Source organism: Cuculus canorus, chromosome 4 (assembly GCF_017976375.1).
Source record: "Cuculus canorus isolate bCucCan1 chromosome 4, bCucCan1.pri, whole genome shotgun sequence".
In the NCBI taxonomy this organism is placed as follows: domain Eukaryota; kingdom Metazoa; phylum Chordata; class Aves; order Cuculiformes; family Cuculidae; genus Cuculus; species Cuculus canorus.
The window spans coordinates 18966233-18984003 of NC_071404.1; the positions used below are offsets into that span (position 1 = coordinate 18966233).

At 36.2% G+C, this 17771-nt stretch overlaps 1 protein-coding gene across 13 annotated transcripts in view; it reads left to right on the forward strand.

Moving 5' to 3' along the window:
- SLIT2 (slit guidance ligand 2) overlaps nucleotides 1–11427 on the forward strand; it is a 256360-nt gene extending 244933 nt beyond the window's left edge. For 9 of the 13 annotated variants that reach the window (XM_054065264.1, XM_054065267.1, XM_054065268.1 and 6 more), the window contains 3 exons: nucleotides 4976–5264; nucleotides 9463–9674; nucleotides 10758–11427. In XM_054065264.1, the coding sequence (XP_053921239.1) occupies nucleotides 4976–5264; nucleotides 9463–9674; nucleotides 10758–10999 (743 nt within the window). In that variant the 3' untranslated portion in view covers nucleotides 11000–11427. Of the gene's footprint in view, nucleotides 1–4975; nucleotides 5265–9462; nucleotides 9675–10012; nucleotides 10102–10757 lie in introns of those variants that run through there. The other 4 variants (XM_054065275.1, XM_054065272.1, XM_054065277.1 and 1 more) reach the window with 4 other exon arrangements.
- The last annotated feature ends 6344 nt before the right edge of the window (nucleotides 11428–17771 follow it).

A 17771-nucleotide genomic window follows, 5' to 3' on the forward strand; every position in this document is an offset into this window, starting at 1 on the left:
TACCTGAAGATTCAGTAATGCCTATTCAGAAAGTGTAGATCTGTAGCATTTTATTACGATCATGTTTTATGTTTTTATTTCACTGTAGAGATACTTGCAGGAAACGATAAGAAGGTATAAAACCATGACTCATAGAATAATTTGGGCTGGAAGGGGCCTTAAAAATCATCTAGTTCCAACCCCCCTGCGATAGCAAGGACACTTCCCACTAGATCAGGCTGCCCAAGGCCCCACTCAACCTGGCCTTAAGCAATTCCAGGAATGGGGCATCCACAGCTTCCCTGGCCAACCTGTTCCAAGGCCTCACCCATACTGATCGTGAAGAAATTCCTCCTTATGTCTAGTCTAACTCTGCCCCTCTCCAATTTACAGCCATTGCCCCTAGTTCTATCACTACATGCCTTTGTGAAAAGTCCCTCCTCAGCTTTCTTCTAAGGCCCCTTCAGGTACTGCAAGGCTGCTATAAGTTCTCCTCGGAGCCTTCTCAGATCTGAACAACCTCAACTCTCTCACCCTGTCCTCGTATGGGAGGGCATATAATTTCTGTCTGGAGATCTTATAGGGTTGATAGGAGTTATAATATTAGGTAAGAATGAAACCAACTGGATAGCTGCACCTCAGTATGTGGCAGGGTTTGTTGTTTTTTGGTTTTGGTTTTTTTGTTGTTTTGAGAAGAAAGAATTGTTTGTTTCAGTAAAACTGGTAGTAGGGGATTACAGAGGTTAACTTGAAATTAATTTGAAATATTTTTGATCATTTGGTACAATTTACTCTGTAGAACTATGGATTCAAGCTTGTTCCTTTAACCAACCGTGTCTGTTGAATTTCTGATGGGCCTGAATAATCTAGGTCAAAGAGTCAGAAACTTCAGCCACCACTTTGTGCCTTTTTGCTGTCCTTGGTAACAAGTGTAAGTCCTTAGTGATCAGAGATTCAGCATGGTTTTTAAATACTGCTGACCAGTCTTCATCTCCTACTTAGTTTAACCTTACACTCTTCTAGGAGTAAATAGCCTCCTTCTGACCTGTTCTTCCCGTAAAAAGAATACCTTATTTCTTTTTACATTTTGTGTAATTCTTAAGAACTGGTTTGTGTCTGAGAATTAAGGTTTTAGGCTTGAGCATCTTGCCTTCTTGCAAAAAATTATGCTACCAGTAGTACATTCATGCGATGCCTGTTTTCTCTAGAAAAGGCGCTCTTTATGCTCTTTCTGAACACACAGGAAAACTATGGATAGTTGCTTAGATTTATCTCTGATGGAAAAGAAAAACAGGAAGCTGCTTTGATAACTGATCAAGATTAGTCTGTTTATGCTATAAAACTAGTATAGCAAGTGCCTTGATTACAACTGATGAGTCGTAAATTGATTTTTGTCTCTAAAAAATCCCTATTCTTCCCTTGAAACACTTCAGCTTTTTTGTCAGATCTTTTCAGATTTTGTCATTGCTTCCTTCCATCTGAGGTGGGAAGAAGTACAAGATAGAATTCAACATTAGTCATCACTCCCCACGCCAGCAGAGAAAAGAATTAAAATTATCAAATGTATGAGCTGCCTTTAAAACTGATTAATATCATGAACATTCAGAGGAGGATTACCTTGTAGAAGCACGTCTGCCTTTTTTCATGTTTATCCCTTCTGTTGTTTACGTAGTGTCCTATGCCACATTTTTTGGAAGGAGAGATGGTCCTAGATTCTAATAAGACACTGTGTTCTTGCTTGCTTGTATTGTCAACATCTGTTTGGTTTTTAATGACTGCTAAGGCCAATTTTATTACTTCTTGAAAACTGAGCCCAGTGCAGATTGATTTCCCTGCCTGTTATGGGTGCTTTTGATGAAATGAGGCTAGACTGCCAATTACAGACATTTATTCTGTGCAGCGCTAACACTTGCTTGTTGATTTGTGACATACGGTTCTCCTCCTTGCTTTCTCACCTTGCAGATCTGTATCTCCTTTAGGAGAATCATACTAATCTGCATCATCATTTTGCATTATCAGATGAAAAATTTTTTGGAAATCTTTTCCTCTAGTAGTTTGATTCCCAAGATTAGGAGTCTTTTTCACCCTAGCGCGTATTCTTTAGAGAGGTCCTGTGTTCCTTCTGTTTCTCTCCTTCACACTCCTATGTTTATGACTCTTCTACCTTCCTATTATCCACCTTAATGAGATTCATTCAATTTCTCTTATCCAACTGTATCTAGAATTTTTAGAGAATTTGATCACACATTTCAATCAGTTAAGAACTCAAATTCTCACTAAGATTTTATGCAGTACTTTTCTCTTTGCCAGTGTCTTAGTTTGACACCTATATCATCATGGAACTTACACTTACTCTTATCACCTTCCTCCTAAAATGGCATTTCTGGTAAGCATCACCTCAGCTGGCAGGATGAAATTCAGACTTGACAGCAAGCCCTTGTATGGTTCTCTCTCTCCTTCCCTCCCTTCCCTCTATTTTTTTTTTTTTTTACAAAGTTATTCTTGGGTAACAATATTTGGGTTGGTTTGGAAGGGGTAATTTAACTTTATTGTTAGAGAAAGTGGGCTATAATTGATTTATACTCTTCTCTCTTTTTTACTTTCTTCCAACTGTATGGCTCTGTTGTGTGGTTGGAATACACACACCTGATATTTTTCAACCTTTCAATAATAGATAAATCATATTGAAAGTCCATGGCTTTTGTAAAAAGTCTTAAGGAACAATCTGTTTCTTCTCAAAAACTCTTCAAAGGAGTCAGAGATTTCACTAATACTTCACGTTCTTCTGTTGGAAATTAGAGCATATTTTACTAGTTGAGAGGGGCACCTTGTTTCACAGAAGCTCCTATTTCTGAGGCAGGTAGAGCATCAACTGCTTTTCATTTGTGCCTACTCTGTTCTGGCAGCTTCTAGAATTAGATACTAATTTTGACAGTGTTATTGCATGACTATTATTTAATAGAGATCTTAACTATTCATCTCTTTGAGTAGTGATTTGGTGTTTTACCTGTAGTCAGGTTCAGTAATCAAAAGCTTAAAGGTAAGTGGGAACTACTTTCTTATGTTTTGGAGAATAGAGCTGAAATATTTGTCAGCATCATTTCTATGGCAGTTCTTTCCTAACTGATGAAGAACCTTTATCTAATTCTAAGAAATATTACTAAAGAATATAAGCAGCTTTTGCACACACTTTGGCCTTTAAACATTTGGTAACTTGCTAGAATTAAAAGAAGTGTATTGGCTAAAAGCTTGCATATATGCTTGCATTGTGTAGCCAAATGTCTTTCAAATTAGAGATGATATACCTCTTTTTATCTGGTGTGATATATGCTTATATGCCTCCCGGAAATCACACCTAAATTTCCAGATACAAGTCTAACATCTAGTTTAGCATCGTATTGGTGTACTTAGTCCTACGTAGCTTTTATTTTTACAATGGATAAATTCAGTGCATCTGTTCTGCTGTTAGACACTTCAAGCCATACGCCTAAACACTGGGTGTTGCTTTCAAGGGAGACATCAGGGTGAGGAGGCCTTGATGACTTTGCCCTGTCCCTGGACTTTGAGAATATAGTGAATAGAAATGGAATGTAATGATTGTTTGCGGTGTGACACCTTTAATATAATAGTCCCGAGCCTATTTTTATTTAATTGATAAAATCAAAATAAGATCAAAGAAGATTAAGCTCTTCAGCCCCATGGATGTGATACTATTCATTTCTATAATCACTGAAGCTTAGCACAAATGAAATGACAATAACATCTAAATGAAAGGCAGGTCTACTTCATGAGATTGCATAGCACTTCTGCATTACTCTTAACTGTTTAGAGTCACTATATAAATCAATTAGAATTATCAGTTTACATGGTTAAGGAGCAACAATGCAGAACATTATCTCTTTCTGTGGTTATGTAAGTATAAGAACGAAAATTGTGGTTTTGTATATGAATAAACCTGTGCAGCTAAGAAGCATATTTATTTTCAGGTAAACAGATACTTTTGTAATACTCGGTACACTTTGATTTACCTTACTTATTATTCTCAGGAACTAGTTAGGAGTTTGTGTATTAATTATTTGAATGTAATATCTTAAAGGACTGGCTAATATAGCATTTTTTTTTAATTTAAAAAAACGACAAGCAAAAAACTGAGGGTAGAAGAAGCGTCATCTTTACAAGGAAACAATGTTGAACAGTAATATTTCTAATGAATTAGCCTTAAATGATTAACTGATCACAACAGGATAACTGCATCACATATACCTCCTGCTCCAATTACACCTGTAACAATTATAGACTGCAACAGGGAAATTATTCTAAAAATGGTCAGTACTAGGGACATTCACACTATCTAGAATTATCTACACATAGATACTTGATGTTGAATTATTGTCTTTGATTTAAATTGTAATGGCAAACTATGAGTGGCTTTTTAATTAATCTGTTTATGAGACACGCTGAACAAAAATATTTGTCAAAGTAATGGGAACCTTTTCCTGCTAAGCTTTTCTTTCCAGGAATTTTCAGTAGCAAAATTTCACATTTGAAATACATGTGCCAGCTCCACATTGATGAGCTGGTCCTACTAAATTCTTCTGGATTTGAGTATCCTAGCAGCTTTCAAAAAACCATGTATTAACTGCTAAATCTCAACAACTTTTGCCTTTCCATCATTCACGAACAATTTACAATTCTGGATTTAATTGCAGTAGGCCTGTATCTGAAATTTTTCATGGTTGTGAGCTTCCTGTGTGAAGTCCTATCTACATCTCTTTAGTTGGACCTTGAGCCTACAGGCCTTGAGCTGATTTTCATGCATGTTTGACAGCCAGGAAGATTTCCACATACTTGATCACTGCTCATGGTTGTAGACTGAATATCTAATAATAATTTATTAGGAAGAAACATTTCTTTAAAATGTTTAAAAAATAAGGAAAATAGTATAGAAAATTGTACCAAAAATTACATTGATTATTTGTTATTATTCATTTCCTAGGCATGCCAGTGAAAAATAACATAGCAGCATTACGCCAGTCTCCAGGACAGAATGGCACCAGCTTCCATGGTTGCATCCGTAATCTGTATATCAACAGTGAACTCCAGGATTTTAGAAATGTGCCACTGCAAGTGGGAATTCTGCCAGGCTGTGAGCCTTGTCATAAGAAAGTTTGTGTGCATGGAACATGCCATGCTATCAGCCAGTCAGGCTTTTCCTGTGAGTGTGAAGGAGGATGGAGTGGACCCCTCTGTGATCAACAAACTAACGACCCATGCCTCGGAAATAAGTATGTCCTTCCTCAAGTCAGAAGTGTAGTATAATATGCATATAAGTCTCCTGTTATGTATATGTTTTTCTTAAAAGTTTACACTTTTTGTCAGCAAGAAACAAAATATCCTGGGTGTGTAAAAATGAAAACAGCATCCAGGTTATAGTATATTCTTTTCATAAACTTAATGAGAAAAAATTGCCAGTTTAGGGGAGCAGAAACAGGTCTCACTGAAGTTCTGCCTAAAGCCTGGGATATGCTCTTGCATGTTTCTGTATGGGCTTCTTTCGCAATGAGTAACACCGTTGCAAGTGTCGGTATGACATTTAGCACAGAAATCATTCAGAAGAATTTGCAAATGGAAAAAGAAATCTATTTGCTTATTTATAATTTTATAGAATGAAGAATTATTATCATCATCATCTAAAGTATTTTAAAAACTTGTTACAATAGATGGATCTAATATTTTCATATTTTCACAATACCCAGGTTTTAGCAGGAAAACAGATTTCTGCCTTTATCGTAAACTTCCATTTAAGTCTGTGTGTGCTAATTATTTTTTTCTGATTTGACTAGAACATTTTAGGTAGAGCATTTTATAAATGTTTATAGAGAGGGTCGTGTATATGTATATATGTGTGTGGAGAGAGAGCGCAAAAGATATGTATAGATGGGTATATGAAATTATTGCTATCTATGCAAATTCATCTTTTAAATTTAATGTAGAGACAGATTCCATTTTTTGGCTCATGGTCTCCCAGCACAAGATGATCAGAAACTTCAGAAGTTTAAAGTTCTTCCGAATTTATTGGTCATGGGCAGCAAGATGCCATTCTATTTGCCCTCACCAGTGCCCTGACCTAGGTAACGTTTGTCCTTTGGGGACCAGTGGCCTGAGTTTCCAAAGAGATTCTAACGAGATCATTTTCAACTACCATATAAAATTATGTTTAAGTGATCTTCTCACATAGTGTATGTGGAAGGTCTGACCCTTTAAAGCTTTATACACTAGTTAGCATGCTTTACAATGCAGTTAACATTGTTTACATTGGTTATGTGCTCTTTCAGGACTGTTAAGTTTTGATCTCTTCCCAAACCACAGTAGTGAATTTTTGAGTCATATCATTATAGCATTTAATTGTTTATGGGTCTTTTTGTTACCCTGTCCTCTTTCACAGTAACTTAAGAGATAAAGAAAGGAAGTCACAGCATGATAAAAAATACAAATGCGATGTCTATCACATCTATTTTATACTTTAGGGGTCAAAAATAACATGGAACTATAACCATGAAGTTCTATAATAATAAAACCCAAAGAATTCCATCAAATTGTCCTTGAAATTTCAACTGGTTTAGGTTCTTATAACTATACACATCAGCACCCACAGTGAGTGCATTTTGCAGTAAATTACAAAACTTGGCAAGTATCAGATACAGACAGTATCAAGGACAGAATTAAATGAGCTCAACATTAGTATTTTGTTAGCTCCTGAAAGTATTGCATTTGTGTCAGCTATACACAATGCTGTGAGGTTTTAGGAGAGATAGCCAAACCAAAATTGTTTATTTGGAGGGAAGGAGGATTTTATTGTTCTTTAGTTCCTGGGGAATTTGATTCTGTATTTCTTGATTCATCCCTAAATCCTGCCTATTGAATAGATGCATTTTGTCAGTGTAATACAGTACAACATTCTATTTTATCTGAGAAAGAGACTTGTCACTGTGGTCCCTGTTTTGCAAATACAGGGAATCTTTTAGAGATACCTGTACACCATGAAAAGGCTTAAGGCTCAGATTTATTTTGCCTAAATCTAGGTTCTTGATTTAGGAACCTAGTGAGCAAAGTTTGCTCTACAGTCAGTAAGGGAATAAACACATTTCTAAAGAGTAAATTAGACCTCAGAGTGATCTAATCACCCTCTGGATAAGCTAGTTTCTTTCCATGATTGTGTGGGGAGCTTATGGCAATTATACATCTAACTTGGATCCTGACATAGGTACCTAAAATTAGATAAGATGAAACTGTGTCTGAGAGTTTGCACTTAGCGTGATGTTCCTTTCAGTACATGAAATTTAGGGCTTTAAAGAACAGGTGGAAGCAAAAGTTTGAGAGTTGGCATTAGCTAAGAGGTAATAGTCTTCTAAATCAAGCAGAACTTTACCAAAGATCCTGACAGGGTGTTGGGTTTTTTGATATTTAAACCGGTCTGTATAAAGTATGACACGATGTGTCACCTGAGTAACTTTGTACATCAGATGTACTAAAAGTGGTTGTTTTGTGAATAGTGAACAGATCAAACGTTAAACATAATGAAAGCTAAATAAAAGCCATCTGCCTTGTGATACTGTCTAATCATTCAATTTGGAGTTGCTTAATCTAACAGACTTGGAATATCAGACTTTAACCACAGGAGCAATTTGGAATTTTTTAGGGGACATAGTTGCTTTGAAAGTACAGACTATTACATAATAGGGAAGTTGGAAGTTCTGAAGCTTTTAGTTAGGTTTTACATTCACAGTTTTTAATCTCAAACTGGATATGTAACTGTAGGCTGTATTGTGCCTTTCATTTAAATATCCTGTGATGAGAATGACTTCCCATACTCTTTTTCCTCCAAGTTACACCATGCCTAAGGCGTTTGCTCAGAACTAAGGATACAGATGGAGAACTGTAATGTAGATTTCACTGATGAGTGGAACTTGTTGACTTTTATAAATTGAAACTGTTTTAAATAGTTAATGCCAGTTTGCCAAAGTTAGTGTGCATTTTCTTCAATTTTTTACTGTACCGAAGGAGTAGAGCACAAAGAAAAAAGTTTCCAGAAATATAGACTGTCATTCGAAAAAAATTCAGAATTAATTGTTATTCTTAGTAGAACTCTTCTTTTACTATGAAATACAATTTTTATATGAATTTTTGCCACCTTCAAATTGAAACTAAATATTTTAGTTTAGGTTAAATGGGATTTGGTTTTTATCTAAAGCTTTTATTTTATTTCTATACATGTATTTATTTAGGCGACTGTCACAACCTGCTAAGAAGGTTGTGGGCTCAGGGATCTTAAAATATGGACAGGTAAAACATTAGAGAGGAAAAACATTGCAGGTGGTGACTGTGATCTTGAACATCAAGATTGCATTCCTCACTACGCTTCAGTGTGGTCTCTCTAGAAAACTCTGTAGGTAGAAAACTTAAGAATCAAGACAACAGTTAAAGAAAATAACATTATTTCTAGGAAGAAAGTTATTGACCCCGTGCCACCAAATGAACAAAGGAAGGTGATTTTATTCCAAGTCATTGGTGGTGTTATCAAAAGATGAATTCCCCTAATCTTCAGTTTACACTTAGGAAAAGGTAATTAAACATCCTTCTTTTGGGAAACGCTCTTTCAAGTAAAGTAAGACCAGCTATGTGTTCCCAGAGTGTACATCAGAACTTTGCAGATGCAGCTTAACTCACAGCCTTTTTTGTCTAACAAGATGTTAGCTTACCACAAAGGTTTGCCAAAGCTCAACTAAGAGAGTACCTGATTTAATCACTTAGGTAAGACTTGGTAATACACAGCCTCATCTAGTGTGAGTTTCTGCATCAATACTAGGTGAGGGCTGTTGGCTTTCAGTGAAGTGAAGACGTGTCTCATACAGTGTATGACCACATTACTGACAGATTTTAGTGCAGATTAATGTATTTGAAGGAGGAGTATGCATTCAGCTTTGAAACTGCCATTGCTTGGGTCAGAAAAGTTCAGTTAGGAAGTGCCTGACCTGTCTTTGTGCTGGGAGCCCCATACTTCATAACTAACAATATGGCTTTTTTAAATCATATAAGACCTAGAATTTCAGGTGAGTACCCTTTTTCTCTGCTTGATTCTGGTGGATTACATCTGGGCTTGATTTTGCTGTGTTTTTCTCAAAAGCATGATGAAAATTTAGGTAGACAGCAAATGTTGGTTTTAATAACTGTGGCATTTAAAAGTCCTCCATAACACATCTACAGTGGCTGTTGTCTGGTGAGATAAAGTTCTATACTGCAGTTTATTTTGTGTAAACCTGCATAACGATTATAAACCACTTCACTGCATCTCACTGAAGAAGTCCATTAGAAACAAAAGCAATTTCTTCTGAGTACAGTCCAAAGTATCTGTAGTTAATGTTGCTTAGCCTGAACTTTGATGAATAATTTATTTTTATTCTCTTGGGCTTGTTTCCCCTGTAGATGTGTGCATGGTACCTGCTTGCCGATCAATGCATTTTCATACAGTTGTAAATGCCTGCAGGGACATGGGGGAGTCCTCTGTGATGAAGAGGAAAAGCTGTTTAACCCCTGCCAGTCCATCAGGTGTAAACATGGCAAATGCAGGCTTTCAGGACTTGGGAAACCATATTGCGAATGCAGCAGCGGATACACAGGGGACAGCTGTGATCAAGGTAATAAAAAATTCTAAATCATGTTGGTTTCGTCTTAGAAAAGAGGGTTTTTTATTAAAACATGAACAGCCAAAAACATTACCAACTTTTTTTTCCCCACAACACACACATTTGTTGCTTTTTTTTTAACCATAAGAATGTATCTCAGTGAGAGAAAAATCAATCTTTTCCATGAATTTGTTTACATTTTGAGGATTTTTTCATCAAATATTTTGCTATAAAAACACTTCTCCTTTTTGCCTGTATTCAGAAACACATTTTTACTACATTTAACTATTACCTTTTACCTGCTGTATCTTTCTGTATTTATTGTTTCTCTGCCTTCTGCAACTGAGAAGCCAAATCCAATGATTCTGCTCCTAGTTTTATCACAAACTCTACTTTTGACCTCTCAGCTTCAACTGATTTATCACAGCGAATTATGCAGGTGAGATGGATGAAAACAGGATGACTTTTCCCCCTACCTTTTTCTTTTTCCTTTGTCTATCAAAGCTCTCCCTCTCCCTCTCTTTCCCTTACCCCAGATGGCATTTATTTTGTATTGTACAGAGATGTGACTGGAATAGAGGAATATGGTTGTAGAACTTCTAACAGATGTCTTATTTTTAGCTGCTTTTATACCTCGGTAATTTATGAAGTTAGTGGAATGAAATTTGTATTAAATAACAGTTTGAATAATATTAAACTCCAGGTCTAATAAATTAAATTGCATGGTCTCTGAAACATTTCCCTATGGTAAATAGAACCAGCTGCAAGCAATGTAGGAACAGAAGATCTGTATTTTTATAAAAGAGAAAAAGATTTAAGCTTCCAATTTTCTTGTCATTGTAATCGCTTTGTATTTATGGTTTACATATACATAATATAAACTTTGCTGAAAATAGGAGGTATAGGAAATAAAACTCAGCATTAATCAAATTATGTTTGGTAGGACCACTATTTTCCAATATAAAATTTGAGTCAAACTTTAAAATATCAATTCCAACTGCAATTAGAAACACAGCATCTTCTTTAACAATGTCAACCATTCTTTGACCTGTGTCTTAAATGTGTCTCTCTCATTTTAAATGTTGTTTTCTCCAGAAATCTCATGTCGAGGGGAACGAATCAGAGATTACTACCAAAAGCAGCAAGGGTATGCTGCATGCCAGACGACCAAGAAGGTATCGAGACTAGAATGTAAAGGAGGATGTTCAACCGGGCAGTGCTGTGGACCACTGAGGAGCAAGAGACGGAAATATTCTTTTGAATGCACTGACGGGTCGTCATTTGTGGATGAGGTTGAAAAAGTAGTGAAGTGTGGCTGTACAAATTGTCCCTCCTAAGTGTCCCTGTCACACTTGTCTTTTGAAAATGTTGTATACTTATTGACCGTGTCGGACTAATTAATGCTTCATAGTGGAAATATTTGAAATATATTGTAAAATACAGAACAGACTTATTTTTATTATGAGAATAAAGACTTTTTCTTCATTTGAAAAAAGATTCAAGTGCTTGAACTGAGACTTCTCATAACCAAGAGGAGCTTTGAAGAAAAAAAAAAAAAAAAAGACCTGGTAACATTGCAACAGGATGGGAAACTTTAACTGCTTTTAACATGGATTCTTCTTTATAACATGCTGAAGATACACTGACACTATATACATGTGACTTTCAACTTAAGAGCTCACAGATGAAATAATGACCAGAACACGAGGCTTGTTTTTTTCACTTTCGTATCAGAATGTTTTATTGTCTTGACAGACCATACCAATCACTTACCTATGGATGAGGAAGCATTACAAGTAAAAAGAATTAGATTATACAGAAATAACTATTGTATGAAATACATTTTATCTTTTGGAATTATTAAGCATCTTGAGAAGATGGGGTCCCATTTAATGGATGGGAAATGGAGATACGAGAATATACTATAATCCTGAAATCTCCTGATGATGTATACTTTTATGTCAGCATGTTAGCAAAAGAAGCATATAAAAGTGTTTATCTGCCCTTTTCCAGTATTAATTTTTTGTAATATAAATGTTTGGGGGATGATAAAAATAGATTATTGATGGATAAATTAGTAATAATATGGATTTCTGTTTCTATGAGTTCTAAACAACTCTATACAGTATTGGGTTTCATTGAGAAATATTTATTGTATCAAAGTACATTGTACTTAACCCTTTTAGGCCATCCCTTTTACTGTTTTTCAATGCTTTAATATATATTAATTTATATTTGTCCCAGTATTTTTGTATTTTTTTAATTTTTTTTTAAAAGGACTTAAAAATCAGGATTTTTTGCAATAGAACTAACGTAGCATGTCGTCTTGGGGTAAATGTTTTCGGTCTGTTTTTTCCTCCCCTTTCCTTTTTCTTTTCCTTAGAATCTGACCACTTGGTGTCACTGAATCTGAAAGTGATGACAATCTGCAGTTTTCACATACAGCAGATATTCAGGACACCTTCCAAGAACCCATAATGTATGACAGAAAATGTCTTTACACTAGGTGGCAATTGTAGAGAAGTTAATTTTCCCTATATTCAGTACTTACAGAAAATAAAATGGCGTGTAGAAAATGACATTAGAAGGTAGATCTTTATAGGAGCTTTTTACCTTTTTATTAAAATAAAAGAAAAAAAGACTGTGCTGTCAAGAACTGTGACTTTCCTCAAATAATAAAACTACTTTACTGCCCTAACGTTCCCCATGTTAACATGTTGCTGCTAAATTATAATGTAGAATTGGTAATCAATAGTGGGTTGTGTTTTTCCAGTAAAACCCAGGGTACCCTGTAAAAATGCAGATGTTTTTCAATTTTATTTTATTTTTTTTTTTTTACAGAAAAGTTAGATGTACATGTGTAATGCAGTGTGCTTTGTCTTATTTGGACTGATATCAGTAATGCTACTGATGTTTGTAAATTAAACAGATATTTACTTCATTAACAGCTTTTATTTGTATTCTTCTGAGAAGTTTAAATTGTCTAACAGCCATTAATTAAACTTCTGTAGTTGCAAAGAATATTTGGTAAAAAACAGAATAAATTCCAACCCTAGTGTATTCACTGCTGAAAATCCGAAGAAGGAATTAACTTGAGATTAACACACCTACATGCAGTGACATCAGGAAATGCCAGTTCATTACAAACACAGCTGAACTCATACCAAAATTAACAGAAGACTTACAAATAAAGTACACTGCGTGAAGAGGCAAATTGAGTCTATCCTAATATTTTAATGGTTGTAAAAATGGCAATTTGACAGTTGTTTTAGCAAACAACTGGACTCTGCGGAGGGATTAATTTTCACTAATCTCAGACTAAGTATTTTAAGTATAAGCAATTGGATGGAGTGATACTTAACTTAATGGCCTCAAGCTCCACTAGGGAAAGTTCAAGCTGGACATCAGAAAAAAATTTTCACAGAAAGGGTCATTGGGCACTGGCAGAGGCTGCCCAGGAAGGTGGTGGAGTCACCATCCCTGGATGTGTTTAAAAGAGGGGTAGATGAGGTGCTCAGAGACATGGTTTAGTGGTTGATAAGAATGGTTGGACTCGATGATCCAAGAGGTCTTTTCCAACACAGTGATTCTATGAGTCTATGATTAACCAGGTTTCTCTAATTCTAATACAATTTTTACAGATACTTCTGTATTTGTTTTACTTAGTGCACTTTAGAATTTGTCTAAATACCCAGTGAAACAGCCTTCAGCATAAGGCCTTCTTTGCAGTTTCTGTGACTTCTATATTATTGTCTGTAAATAAGGGTAGCTTTGAGGAAGAAGAAGCCATTTTTGTACAACAGTACTCACGTACAGAGGTGTTAAAGATCAAGCTGCATGAGGCGTTCAGCAAAATGAACCGGGGTTGGAATTAGATGATCTTTAAAGTTCCTTCTGACCCAAACCATTTTATAATATAGCATTCTGAGATAAGCAGTATTATTTTTCTGGGTATAATCAAAATCCCTATAACAAGTATCTGGAGTTGGACTGCACTCTGTCCTCTTACTTACAGAGAAAGAGGAACTTTGCACTGGTATTCAAGCAATGCTAGCAGCCACTAGTGATCCTGAGGCCATCAAAACAGGGTCTTTTCTGTGGCCCCTAAGCAGAACTGAATGAAAACTTAAGAATTCAGAATAAATCCCCTCCAACAAACAAACAACTTTGGCACCTATCCCTCTGGAGGAATATAAGGCACCTATATCGAACAGTGACTCAATTCACCTTAGAAACTGAGCAGCCCTGTATTCTTGCCACTGGAAGTCCTTAAGCATCAACAAAGTGTGCACCTGTGTGTGACAAGACAGAACTTCCTTAGTGGGGTGGATCACCCTGACACCTTTATCATGCCTAAATCAAGTTTCTGGTAATATTGCTATAATAGACTGCCTTGTAGCTGTATTCCCCAAAAGGGAAATGGGGCTCTGAGGGAACTGTAGCTTTAGGCATAGGTAACACAGTGGAGAATTTAGTGAAGTGTAGAACACTCCAGACACATAGGTTTCCATTCAAAAACAAGTTATGCAGCTTTTAACACAATGTTCAAGGAATAGTTTTCTCTTCTAGGATTTCTCTCTGCTATAGGATTCACTTATACGGTCTGCTTTTAATGTAATGAATGAAATACACTAGCAGCATTGCGTCTGAGGGATACAACAGTACAGTGAACAAGTTCCTTACTTTAACACTGCATACCATTAAATTATTTTTTCATCAGAAACCAAAAAATTGAAACTTGCAGATTCCATCATTTTCTGCCATTATTCTTAAAAGCTATAAAAGAGAAAGCACATGAATACTGCTTAAATTTGTACTGGCTCATGCTCAGCTCCTACTGTCATCTCACAGATGATAAAAATGTGAAAGAACATGGAAAAAAGACCATTGCTCTTGAATGAAACTGTAACAAAAGTCATTGCTTTTTGTGTTAACATTGAAAGTCAATACAGAACAGGAATTATCGCACATGGAATCAGATTCTGCAGCCTGTATTAAAGTTTCTGGGGAAGATGGATATGGAGTGATAGAAATACTGCTTGAAGCAAATCAATGGTGGGCTTTGAATAAGATTTGGGAGACAGTTTATTTTGTAAGCTCTATCGTAATAACAATTTTGCCTTGTATCCAGCATAGTATTTATTGCCATATGGGAATACCATGAGGCTTAGTATTACAAGAATCATTGTATTATGATGATGCTCTGTGTAGGTGCCAGGATGATATTCACATGATGTTACAAAGGCATTTGCCTGGAAAGACCAGAATGCAGAGGTTTTATAGATGATAATAAATCTGGCAGAACTGATAGTCTTGCAAGGATAGTAGCAAGGCAACAGAAAAAGTGAATATCACCATGTTAGTTTTGATGAGTGATGATTAAGAGATGAGGGGGAGAGTGGTACGTTTTGGAAAGGAGCTTGCTGTTAAGGAAGGAAATGCCCAGAAGTTTTGAAAAAGTGTCAAGAATGTTGAAGGCTATTTGTATTGAAGCTCTGTATTTTGGGAGCTTTATCTGTTATTGATTGAAACGTATGTATTTAAAAGAAACCTCTTTACCATTTGAAAAATGCACACTTGATCTTTCCATCTTGAGTTAACCCTGTTGTTTGAGGAAAAGCTTATCTTTTCGAAGCAATTCAAAATCCCATCTTTTAGAATCGAGTGTTACTCTTGCAGTAGTTCATTAGGCATGCAGTGTCTGTGCTTCAGCTATCCCACCTTACAGTGGAGAGCCTGGCATGTAATTTCAGTTCCCATAAAGTGCAATTCCCCAGCTAAGCTACTCAGGATTCTTGGCTTTTAAAAGAAATATTTACACACTGAGCTGGTATCTCCAATCTACTTAAGACTCCTGGAGTGGAAATAAGAAAATTGTTGGTAGCTGTGACTATGTAGGGACTGTCAGGAGTAAAGTAAAACTGAAGTGTTTGCCTGCATGCCTGGAGAGTCTACTGTTCTACTGTGTTCTTTATGTATTGTGTTCCTGGGAGAGCAGGAAGTAGTTGTGCTCATCCTTTCAGAAATGTCTGAGAGTAGAGAGATTTTGTGTCCTTTTGCAAATAAATTGTCTAGGCTGGAAATCATAGGCCTCCTTGGCCCTCAGCCAGGTTAAACTGCGTATGTATACCTTAACATCAACCATCATCTTGGACACTAACAGCTCCTGATGTTAAAAAAAGTGAATAAATCTTGCTCTCAGTTTAATAAAACACAGATGGAAAAGCAAACCAAACAGAGAATTAACAGCTCCATTCACTAGTCTCCTGGGCTCCATGTGATTAAATCAGAGCTGGAGGGTATGTTCCTGCTGCTGCTGTTCTGGCCAGTGTCCGCAGGGGCAATGGCCAGCAAAGGAGAAGTAGTCTGTCAGTGCTGCATGTCATTTGTCAAGCTGAAAAACACCAGTTATCTTGCTGAACAGCAAGACTTCTGGCTATCCACAGTCCCAGCAAATATGCTCCAGCTCTACAGCATGACATCCATGCTGCAGGAATTTTGCTCAGCCATGGGAACAGACTTCAAAATCGCCTCCCAGATCCACAGTTCAATTTCAAAACATTGATCTGTGAAATGCTTTCCGGTCTTTACAACTCCATTCTTTCATTTCATTCTAGTGCAGAACTCCTTTAGGTGTAAACATCAAGTTTCAGTACTCTCAATTGCTCCTCTATTCTACATACAGGAGATTGACGTGAGTTTTGTTCCTTTTTTAGGTATTAGTTAACGTTTGCAGAGAAATCAGAAGACCTGCCTTAAAGAAGAGACAGGTTACACATACAGCTACAGAGAACAGACATTTTCAGGTCCTTTGTAATTTGGAAAATGTTACACATTAACTCCTGTGGAATGATTTGACATCCATAGATTGATATAAACTTCGATATTCTACAGATTTATAGACTCAGACCACAGGAATTGTTATCTGGTTATGTCTGCTAGAATTTTTTTTTTTTAGGATACTTTCCCTATCACAAGAGACAAGTAAAGACAGAATTAATGTGCCCTGGTTGGTTATTCTGTCATTAGAGTTCCTTAAAAAGATCCGGTAGCCTTCTTCCAGGACATTTTTCTTCTTTCTCATAGTTTTTCATGTTCTGGGCTTCAATCTGTTGTTTCTGTATGATGGCCCATTTGTCCACTTTGGTTAATTTCCAGGACAGATTTAATCCTTCTAAAGAGAGGGAAAGGATACCTTTTTTCCCCTGCAGCTGTGCCTAAAATCTCTCAGAGCACATCTTTAGAAGTATGTTTTCTTTCACAGTCCATTGAGAATAGGTTAACTTGAGCTGTTTTTACTGCAAATTTATTTTTTTGCTTCTGATTAGCTGTAGTTATTTAATCACATTTCTGTGTTTCTGCTATGGTAACAGCAATAAGAGTGGCACCAGCTGACCTGTGCTTCAGATGTTCCTTGCTGTTTTGGTAAGTTTAGAGAGTTTGAATTTTGCCTGTTCTCTTCTTTTTTTTTTTAATCTTCTTTTTTAAGATAAAAAAACCCTTTTTAGACCTTCTTCCCTATCAGTTCACCCATTTTTGAGCAGTTTTATGATTGATAGGAAACCTAAGAGTCAATGTCAACAGTAAATAAAATTGATTATGGAAAACACATAGATCTACCAAAAAATAATTCTTACATGCTGAGAAAAATTAGAAGTAATTATTCAACAGTTTTTGCCTTCTGTTTTACTGAACAAACTGTTTCATGGCTAGTGAACAAAGCTATTAAGCAGCCCCCGAGTACACCCCTAGACATAATTAACGCAGTGTGTCAAGGTCTAGAGAAGTAAAAAAAAAAAAAGGAACATAACAGTTACCTAATTGTAGTAGATCTCTTGTGGAGAGGAAGGTATGGGCATGTTTCTGTGTCTGAATATCCACAGTGAGACCATGCACTGCACAGGCTCCACTGTAGAAGAAAGTTAACTGTTATCTTCAATAAAAAAGATAATAATAAAATAATGAGAAACTTTTCAAAGAACCTTAAAAAAGAGAAGTAAAAACTTTAATGACTCCCACTTGATCAAAACAGTGCTTATCATTCACTACTACAGACCAGCCTTTGGCATTTGTTTTGCTATCCAGCCTACTACTTGCTTCCCCCACTTC